Source organism: Tetrao urogallus (assembly GCF_951394365.1).
Source record: "Tetrao urogallus genome assembly, chromosome: 16".
In the NCBI taxonomy this organism is placed as follows: Eukaryota; Metazoa; Chordata; class Aves; order Galliformes; family Phasianidae; genus Tetrao; species Tetrao urogallus.
Window position 1 is genome coordinate 5632775 of NC_136829.1, and position 10667 is coordinate 5643441.

The 10667-nt window shown below is 55.7% G+C and overlaps 1 protein-coding gene across 1 annotated transcript; it reads left to right on the forward strand.

The window, feature by feature from the left end:
• Positions 1–7426: 7426 nt before the first annotated feature.
• R3HDML (R3H domain containing like) lies at positions 7427–10241 on the forward strand (the record flags this gene model as incomplete). The annotated part of the gene is made up of 5 exons (XM_079543200.1): positions 7427–7687; positions 8716–8834; positions 8934–9066; positions 9916–10031; positions 10109–10241. 5 exons carry the CDS (start codon positions 7427–7429, stop codon positions 10239–10241), a joined length of 762 nt encoding a protein of 253 aa, XP_079399326.1.
• Between the last annotated feature and the right edge of the window lie 426 nt (positions 10242–10667).

Sequence of the window (10667 nt, forward strand, 5' to 3'; positions counted from 1 at the left end):
AGGAGGCGGACAGACACAAAGCACCACGGCCAGGAGGCTTTGCCCTCTGCACACACTAAATCCACACAGACATCTCCTTCAGCTGCTGGATGGGGCAGAGAGAGGTCCTGTCCTTGCACATACAGCAGAGAAGAAGAGCAGCCCTGCTCCTAGTGCTGCTGGTGCTGTTTGTAGCCTCTTAGCCTGGTTACTCCAGATTAGCATCAGCTGCTCTTCACAGAGGCTGAGAGCGCATCGTGTTTCCCACCTGTCACTGCAAGTTTGGGTGGTGGGCTCTGCAAGCCCTCGGTGTCATAAGACAGAAAATCATATAAAACTTGATTGAATTGGTAACGCTCTACTTTCTGATGTCTTGAGGTGTCTGGTTTGGAAACAGGGCTCTGCTGTGAGCACCCCACAGATGCTCCCAAGCTTCCCTTCTCTGATCAGTACAGCATTAAAATGCCAGCTTAAATAAGAACAAAGAGAAAGGGAAAACAAAAATGAGAGGAGTGGCAGATAACAAAGCTGCAGAGGTGTGCAGTGAGGCTCCTTCCTGCAGCCCAAACCCAGCTACTGGTGACTGAGCCCCATGCTCTGCCACAGACCTGGGGCAATGCCACACTTCTGTCCTTTAGTCACGTGAAGACAAGCTGGAGACAAGCAGAGGCTGTAGGCAAACAGAAGAAGAAGCTCTGGGACTGTAATGGAGACAAGGTGGGAGCCCCAGGGTGCTTTACCTTGGCTTCATTCCCAGCTGCACTGCCACCCTTGTATTTGTCCCAGGTTGGAGAGAAGCACAAACTCCTGCGTGAGGACACGCTTGGCTCTGAGCTCTGTGCCTCATATGACAAGGAGCCAGCTCAGCAGTGCCACTTTAGCAGCAGAGCTGGCTGTGCCATGGTCACTTGCATGTGGTTTTGTTCAAGAGGGAGGACAAAGTTGCATAGAGTCCAGGACCCAGCAGCCTCCCCGGCTCCTGTCACAGACAAGGCCACATAGCAAGGGTGCATTGGCATAAGCCACAGACCTTTGTTCCACAGCCTGAGTGACACCCAGAGCAGCTGATGAACTGCAGGAATCTGCCCATGTGCAGCCTTTTGTACTTCAAAGCCTGATACTGGGAGTGGGGGCTCAACGCAGCTGCCAATGCCCAGGGCATCCCGTGCGAGGTATTTATCCTCAGTACCGGGGTTTTCTGGGATTTCTATGTCCACACGTTCCCTGATCAGAGGATAGAGAGCCCAAGGAGGACAGATCCATGCTTGGAGAGACATGGAATGCATCCTTCCCACTTTGGATGTGTTTTGTTAAAGCTCATGTCACTTAGAGCTCCTGTCTCTGCATCTCCCCACAAATGCTTTGGATGAGAGCTCTGATTTCCATTCCTGTATACCTCACGTATGTGCTTGGCTCAGCCTTGGGTTATTAGACAGCAATCCAAAAACCAGGAGGTTGCTTTTTGGCCAGCCAAGCGCACATGAGCCCCCAGTGTGCACGTTTTGTTAATAAACTGAAGACCAAGAGAAAGGAGGAGCAGCTGATGCCTGGGCTGCCCCATCACTGCCATCACAGTCCTGGCTGCCAGGGCAGAAGCTGCCCAAGCTGTATTTGCAGGACAACATGGCAGCGTCAGGCAGTGAGGACTAAGGAAATAAAGCAGAAAGGATCACTTCCTCCTTCATTTTCTGCTTTCCCAACCATTGTCCTGCTTTGAGCAAAATGGTCCTTGTGAACATCTGTGCCTCTGCAGTTGAACTTGAGAAATCTCTTGTCTAGGCAGGCAGAAATCTGATGGCTCAGCTCCAACCATCTGGACGTGGGAAAGCTTGGAAGCCCCATGAGAAAAAGGAGATTTCTTGGCAAAGATTCACAGTCAATCTTTATGGGAGAGTGGAGGGCTGGCAATAGCAGGTGGCCGTCATGCTGCACCCATCCTGCTGGCACAAGCCAGGGAGCCTCTAGGTGCTCAGGTACAGTAAAAGTGAGCAAAAATAGCTGGGAGGGGGTTCATCTTCAGTGCCAGAAGCAGGCAGGTACCACAGCAATCCCATTGCCCTGGTAGCAGCTTGGTCTCAATGTATGGGCAGGGGCAGTGGGTGCAGTGGGTGCAGGGGCCACCAGGGCACAGGGACAACACAGCAGAGGATCAACAGGAACAGATTTCCCTGTGCAGTCCCATGAAATGCGCCTGTGAGCCAGTGCCAGGTGCTCCATTTCTATCTTAATTTTGGTCTTGGAAAGAAAAAATTGCACAAGCTGAGTACACAGGGGCTTCAATCAAGCTGTGGCATACACCTGTCCAAGCAAGAAAATTACACAGTGAGGCTGCCAGGGTGTCCTGAATTCACCGGGTGTGGGCCTTGGGGGCTGTGTCGCTGTAGCCCCCAACAGCAGCACTGCTGGCACTAGGAGCTGCTGCTCAACCCATGCTTCCATGCCCAGCATTGGTGCAGCAGCTGCAGGCAGTGGGCTGGGGATGCACACTGTGCTGTGGCATGGCCACCAGCTACTGAGGGGAAAACAGCAGAAAATGGTCATGCTGTGGAGGTCCAATATTGGCAAGAGATGGGGAGCTCCCACCAGGACTCTTGACCAGCATCATGGGACGGAGGCTGAATATTGTGGCTACACAAAAGGACCGATGTGTTTCCTACCACTGAGCCCAACAGCTGAGCACGCAGACACCAGGCAACAAGCGCAGTGAAACCTTGCACAGAAATACCGCCTGATGTGTTTGCAAGACTGATGGCATCCACAGCAAATTAACTATCTTATGAGTGGCGCTGAGAGCAGCGTCCACACGGTCTGGTGAGTGGATTTCTAAACTTAGCCCAGTTACAGTAAACTACACCTTTGCAAGAAACTACCGTCCACAGTGTTCAACTTCAGAGACATTTATTTCTAGAGTCTGCGGAAACATTTCTCACCTTTCAAAGGGCCCAATTATTCCCTGGGGCTGGCAGAGCTCCCCAGCTCCATCCTCGTGCCACAGGGGGACCTTGGCTCCAGGGACACTGGGAGAGGCGGTTTCTGTAACCTCCCTATTTAGGGAAGAGATCACTTCAGATCCTGTTAGCCTAAGGGTGTACGCTTTGATGGAGGGCACTGGGACACCTCCAGTCATGGTGACTCCACCACCTCCCTGGGCAGCTGTGCCACTGCATCACCACTCTTCCTGAGAAGTTTCTCCCAATTCCCAACCTCAGCCTTCCCTGGCACAACTTAAAGCCATCACTTCTCCTTCTGTCGCTGTTACCTGGGAGCAGAGGCTGACCCCCACCTCACACAACCTCCTTCAGGGAGCTGCAGACAGCAGTAAGGTCTCCCCTGAGCCTCCTTTTCTCCAGACTGAACCATCCCAGTTCCCTCAGCTGCTCCCCACAAGTCCCCACTGTGCTCAGACCCCTCACAGCCCCGTTGCCCCTCTCTGGACGCGCTCCAGGCCCCGATGTCTGTGTGGCAGTGAGGGCCCACAGCTGAGCACAGCACTCGAGGTGCGGCCCCACCAGAGCTGAGCACAGCGATGATCACCTCCCTGTCCTGCTGGCTGCGCTCTTTCTGATGCACACCGGGATGCTGTTGGTCTTCTTGGCCACCCTGGCACACTGCTGGCTCACGTTCAGCGAGCGTCGACCAACACCCCCAGCTCCATTTCTTCCACACGGTTTTGCAGCCACCCTGCCCCAAGCCTGTAGCAACGTGTGGGGTTGTTGTGACCAAAGCGCAGAACCCAACGCTTGGTCTCGTTGAACTTCATCCCATTGCCTCAGCCCAGTGAGCAGCCTGCCCAGGTCCCTCTGTGGGGCCTTCAGGTGGATCAGCACTTCCCCCTCTCAGTGCCATCTGCACCTCTTTACTGAAGGTACACTCAATTCCCTCACCCAGATCATCAATAGAGATATTAAACAGGGCCGGTTCCTTGGGGAACACCACTGGTGACCAGTCACCTGTTGGATTTAACTCCATTCACCACCACTCTCTGGGCTCATTCCTCCAGCCAGTTTTCTACCCAGCAAAGAATGTATCTGTGCCAGGCATGGGCTGCCAGCTTCCCCAGGAGAATGCTGTGGGAGACAGTATCAAAAATTTGCTGAAGGCCAGGTAGACTACGTGAACAGCCTTTCCCTCACCTGCCAGGGGGAAGCCCATCCCAGTGTGATGTGCCTGTGTTCTGGCCATGAAGGGCAGCTGGGAATTCACTCCACAGGTGGATTGTTGCCTTCTGCATCTCTCCTTCAGGGTTCAGCCCGGTTCAAAAGGACCCAACATTCCAAGGGGATGCTCCTAATTAACCATAAGGACAGTTTTGAAGTCCTAAGGCTTTGGGATCTGTCTCTGTCTTGGGTGGGGGGCACACTGACTAATTCAGTGTGAAATCTTGGCTTCATGAAAGCCTGGAGCTGAGGAGCATGGTCTGGGCATTACCAGGATGCTGACATCTCCCTGCCAGAGGAAATGACAATAGGAATGCTTTGGAGGAGTCATTTTTAAAATGTCAGTCCTGAAGAAAACACTTAGGTGACAGTTTAGCTGTGTGTTCCCTTCTAAAGTTCGCAAATAAAAGTGTGAGAAGTCAGCTTGAGTTTTCTTATCATGTAAAATACGAAGATCAAATCTTCCGACCTCTAAGTCAGAAGGAAAACCCCCTTCCACGATCCAGGAGGAAGAAGCTGGCTACTGATGTTTTTGACCACTGCATGGCTCTGAAAATGCACAAAGCTGTCAAAATCCTCCTTCCTGTCCTGCCACGGTCAGCACCAGGGCAGCCTTGCTTTGCTGCACCTGGTGAAGAGCAGAACCACTTCCCTGCATTGTCCTTCTCTTAGCCCAGGGGTGCCAGGCAGGTCTCAGCCCCAGCCTCACCTCACTCCATCCTGCATGAAGATGGCCCCACTGCTACCTTTGCATGTGGCTGCTGGAGGATTCCCAGAGTCACAGCCCTTGGACACACGGACGTGCCTGAGGAGCCCTGCTAAGCGCATCAGCCCTAAAATCGCCGGTGCGCATCCTTGCCGAGACAGCAAACCCAGTGATTTATCTCTTTTCTTTCCCTTGATGCACATTAAAACGAGTTCGCCGGCACTGCTGCTGCCTCCAGCTGAATGCGTGTGCTTCTTGGCTCCCCGCACACTGCTCTCCACAGATGCCGTGTGCTTTGGCAGCCAGGCCAGTCTGGGCTGCAGGATATTACGCCTGGCAGGGACACAAACCCCTCCAGTTCCTGGAATTCGGATTGTCTCGCAGAGTGCTGATTAAGCAGCACTTTCTCTCTGCTCTCAGGGCAAACCCCCTGTTGTCCCCAAGCAGGGCTGCTTGCAGTTCAGCTCCTGCACAACAGCAGGAGCACAGCAGGTCCACCTCCCCAGGCCATCGCACCAATGCACATCAAATCAGGGAAACAAGAGCTATTTCCTCAAATGCACAGCTTTGCAGCCCATGGCACTGGATGAGCGTTCACTATGCAGGGCTCTGTCTTTTGTAAAGTAATAAATCACTGTGAAAGCCGCCCCATAAAGCAGTCCTGATGCCCTTCTTAGGCTGGCTGCTGTCAGATGCAGAGGCTGGCTCCACAGGGTGCAGGTTGGAACATCCCTCCAGAACATATCTCCCACCACCCTACAGGAGAGCAAATTCCACAAAAGCTTGAGCACGGGCAAAATTGTGCGCAGGAAAATATTCCAGCAGAGTCCCAGAGCAAGGAGAGGCTGCACTGGTATGCACAGCTCTGCGCTGGGGTGCTATTCCCACTCCACATGTGGCTGTGGTGCTCCTCGAGCCCCCGTGTCCCTAGGTTCACAGTGTGGTTGCTGGGGATGCTCAGCCTGTGCCAGGCTTCTTGCCTTCCTGCTCTGCCACTGTGGTTATGGGCGGTGTGCATCTGTGTTGGGAATGCTTAGAGCATCCCCCATTGCAGGGATCCAGTGTTGCTGTGAACAAGCACAGCAGCCACCAAACTATGGTCCCTGCAAGCACCGTTTTCTTACCCATTTCTCCTGCCTGAGCAGCAGCTTCCCCCCAGTACACAGTGGTCTCAGTGCCGCCAGTGGCTGCAGCAGCCTCAGGGTCACTTCCACCCAGCACTGGGGTGAGGAGTCACTTTGGCAGCCAGTGATCACTCTGTCAGCCTTTGGGAACAAAGCTCAGGATGCTATAGGAAAACACACCTGCTGCTGCAGGATGGTCTGTGCAGGACAGCTGCCAGCGGCGACACACGCACCGCAGTGACAGGGTGAGCAGCATCCCACCCCAGGAAGGCACACTTCTGCCATCAGCTTGCACAACACCAGGGTCCCCCCTGGTCCCTTCATTGTTCTGCCGGGGCAGAACCCCTCTGTGCCTGCAGGGTTTCCTGTCCATCGCTCCCCATCCAGACCCAATGGGGGCTGAGAATGAGGGGGCACATCGCAGGAAATCTTTCCTTGTAGGTATCTCATAGCAAACAACAACGACAACAAACACCACTGAAACAAGCAGCTTTCCTGCCTGCCGGAGCACCGCGCAGAGCTGTGCTGGCTTCTCCCTCCAGCAGCGCGTGGGGCTCAGCAGCGGCTGCGTGTGCAAGAGGCGTGCACCGAGAGCCGGCTATAAACCGCCCGGCAGAGCTCTCCCCAAACCTCAGCACGTTCCCGGGGGGACGAGTTAGGATGCAGTTTCTGCGTCACGCTGCCGTGGGCTGCCCGCCTCGCCTGGGTTAAATCTCTGGCACACGTGTCCGGTGCAGGTTGTTTGCAAAGGTTGGCCCCGCGCGGTGCCGGGCTCGGCTGCGCTCGGCTCATTGCTTCAGGTATGCGGGGTGAGAGCGGGAGCGCTCGGGGATGCGGTGGCTGAAGGATGAGGAGATTCCAGCGTTTCCCTTTTTATTTTTTATCCTAGTTTTGTGGTGGTTTATTTCTCTTTCCCCCAAGAGAGGGACTCAGTAGGACTTCTTTCTGTTTTAAAACTTGCTAAGTGTTTTTGTTGTTGTTGCTGCTGCTGTTTTTTTGTATCTGTGCTGCCCGTTTTGTTCTGGGGGTTTTCTCACCATCCAAATGTTGCAGGGGACGGGACAGGCTCTCACTGTGCCCCTCGGGAGCCCTGTGTGGCAGGTAGGTGGGATAGATGAAAACTGGGACAGATCCTGCACTGATGTCTCTTAAAAGAAACAAGAGAAGGAATTCCACAGACATCTCCCTGCTGCTCACAGTGTTACTGTGCCAAGCCAACGGGAGCTGCAGGTTATCAGAGCTTCATTTAAAACACTTATTTTGAAAAGGACAAAGGAAGCTATAGGAGTTGGGCTTGATGATCCTTCTGGGTCCCTTCCAACTTGGAATATTCTACAGTTCTATCAGTTCTTATTTGGAGCAATGGGACTTGCATGAGCGATGCAAAGCGAAGCGGTGCAGGTCATGTTTTCTCTTCCAGCGCCACGCTCCAGGAGAAGGGACGGGAGATCCACGCTGCAATGCCACTGCTGCACTTGCACCTCTGCTTCACCAGCATGCTCTGCTGGCTGGCCCATGAGTCCAGCTCCTTGGTGCTGCCCAATGCCACCGAGCTCCTGTCCCCTCCTAGCAGCACAAGGACGGGTCCAGCTCCAGGTGCAGGGATGCCCCGGAGCCGCCGCCGCCGGTACCTGTCCCCCCGTGACATGAATGCCATCCTGGACTACCACAACCAGGTGCGGGCACAGGTGTCCCCCCCTGCTGCCAACATGGAGTACATGGTGAGTGTGCATCGCCCGTGCTGTTGTGCTGAGGCTCAGTGCCTGTCCTGGAGATATTATGCATCGCAGGTGTGGGGCAGAGCACTGCATGCCCAGAGCTTTCCCCCAGGGGAGAGGTGGCAGTGGACGCTGGATGTGACCGCTGCATGCCATGTTAAAGCTGGGGCAGATGTGGGTCCCTTATCTCCCTGCCCCAGGTTTAGAAGTGGGGTTTTTCCACTGTCCCAGCAGTGCAGGGAGCTACTGGCCTCACTCGTGTCTGCAGGTGTCCTGGGAGGCCCTGCAGCAGAGAGCAGAGCTGCTGGCATCATTGCAGTGCCCTTGGGCACGTAGGTGGGTCTGGACCAGCTCCTAGCAGCCTGAAGCACCCCAGCGTGCCCACCCTTCCTCTAGTATGGGCTGTGAGGGGCCAGGAGTTCCTGAGTTCTCCTGGAGCTTCCATGCCTCCAGGATGTGCTTCAGGTGCCCCTGGCCTACAGAGCTGGCACAGCTGCTGGTCCAGGGACACATACACTCCAGTGACAGGGTCACCAGCATCCTATTCCAGAAAGAGACACCTCCACCATCAGCTTGTCCTCCTTCATCTCCTCACTGTGCTGCTGGGGCAAAACCCTTCTGTGCCTTAAGGATTTGCTGCCCACAGCTTAACATCCAGACCTTTTGAGAGATATGAGCAGGACACATCCCTGTGAATCTTTCCTTGTAGCATCTCATTAAAAACAAAGCAAAACAAAAATAACAACCAGCAGCCACAGAGAGGCATTCCTGCCTGCAAGCTCTGTGCCAGACACCCAGAGCATCCTAAATGCCTGCCTGCCAAATAACTCTCCCGGGCATGGCTGAGGCTCATTCCCCTCGTACTTCAGGATGGGTGAGGAAGCTTTAAATAATGCATGAAGGAAGCAGCTGTCCCAGCAGCAGAACAGGAGCGGCTCCTTGGTGTCCCTCTGAACACAAGGAGCGGATTTCTCCTCTTGCCTCCCCCCAGAAGGCCAAACCTCCCCCTCCCTTCCCCTTTCCCCTGCCAGGTGTGGGATGAGCGGCTGGCCAGGGCGGCAGAGGCCTGGGCTGCACGGTGCGTGTGGGAGCACGGCCCCCCCCAGCTGATGAAATATGTGGGGCAGAACCTCTCCATCCACTCGGGCAGGTAAGAGAGGGGAGCCGGGTTCCCCCAAGTTCAGCTTTTAGACTCGGGCAGTGTTCATGCAATGGGATGCCTGGTGACACCACAGCCTTCCCATGGCAGGTACCGCTCCGTGGTGGACATGGTGAGGTCGTGGCACCACGAGCAGCAGCACTACTCCTTCCCGCATCCCCGCGAGTGCAACCCCCGCTGTCCCTCCAAGTGCAGCGGCTCTGTCTGCAGCCACTACACTCAGGTGAGAGCCCTAGCTCCCCGCTAAGCAGGGGGTCTGAGTCCCTGATTAGAGTGGGTGGGCATCTGCACTGCAGTCCTGTGGAAGAGGATGGGATTCCCCAGGGCAAACGCACCCCGGGGACCTCATGGCACTTGGGGCTGCAGCTCTGCTCCCTGCACACGCTCAGGGCTGGGATCTTGCTTCCCTTTGGATCGATCCCGGCACATTGGTCCAAGAGCATTTTTCCCTCTGTTTCTCCTCATTATCCCACTAACACCTCAGAGGCTGTGAAGAGAAAAAAAACAAACAGTCCCTTCCCGCCTTGGCTGGCCATGAATCATCTCCTGCATCACAGAGTGGCTTTTTAGCACTGCCCGGCCCCATGAATGCCCCCCTTCATCCCACAGCACCTCCAGCCAGAGCTGGAAGCCTCCCGCTGCCCCCCTGCCTCGGGCCGACCCCTCTGGTGTTTGCCCGAGTGTCTGGAGCACAGCTGTGCCCGGGGCTGTCTGGGCCACGAATGTGCAAAATGCATGTTTGTAGGGAGAAACTCAGCTTCCAGCGGCTTTAGGAGGGGCCTTTCTCCTTCGGGTCTCCTCAGAGGGGTTTCACCTCCCTGTGTCCAGGCTGGCAGTGCTTCAGGGACAGCTCTGGGGATGCAACTCGGTGAACTGGAGACATGACCCAGACTCGGCTGCTCCTTTAACTCAGGCAGTGCATCACAGCACGCTGCAGGCACAGAAAAGGGACATCGAAAAGCGGGTGTTTGAGCAGCGCTGGGGTGGGCATGGCACCACACCTAGGCGGTTTGGGCCTGGTTGAATTTGCCACCCGTACCCAGCGGGGCTGACAGTGCTGTGTCGCACACAGATGGTGTGGGCCTCCTCCAACAGGCTGGGCTGCGCCCTGCAGGCCTGCAGCAACATGCATGTTTGGGGCAGCACGTGGCGCCGCGCCGTCCTGCTCGTCTGCAACTACGCCATCAAGTAAGTGGGTGCGGGCAGCCGGCCGTGCCTGGTGCTGTGCGAGGGGTGATGCTCATTCTCCTCTCCTCTCTTCCCAGGGGCAACTGGATCGGGGAAGCGCCGTACAAGATAGGGAGGCCGTGCTCTGCCTGCCCACCCACCTACGGGGGGGTCTGCTCTAACAACATGTGCTTCACAGGACTCAAATCCAACCAAGTGAGCTGGTTTTAGGACGGCGGCACTGCTCCACTCCCTGCTGCACCCCATGGGGACAGGGGCAGCAGGATTATTTATGGCACCACGATGCTTTTGTCCTCCCCAGCCCAGCCCTCCCTGTGCTGCTTTAGCCTTTAGGCAGGACACAGAGCCTGCTTTGGCCCCAGTGCTGCCACTCTGGGGGTTCTTTTTGGACACCCCCTGGGACCGCTACCATCTGCAGCTGCTTCACACCTGGGGGGCACTGGGGTGCTGGGGGCACACGGGGCTGGCGAGGCCCTGCTGCGCAGGGCTGGGTGGGAGCCATACAGTGACCAAACTGTCCCTTTGGGACAAACGACTGGAACCCAGTGTGCCACCCCTGCACGTGCCCCCCCAGATCTGCCCCCCACCCAATAAAGCAGTCTGGAGACCCAAATGCTCATGTCTGTCCTTCCTTGC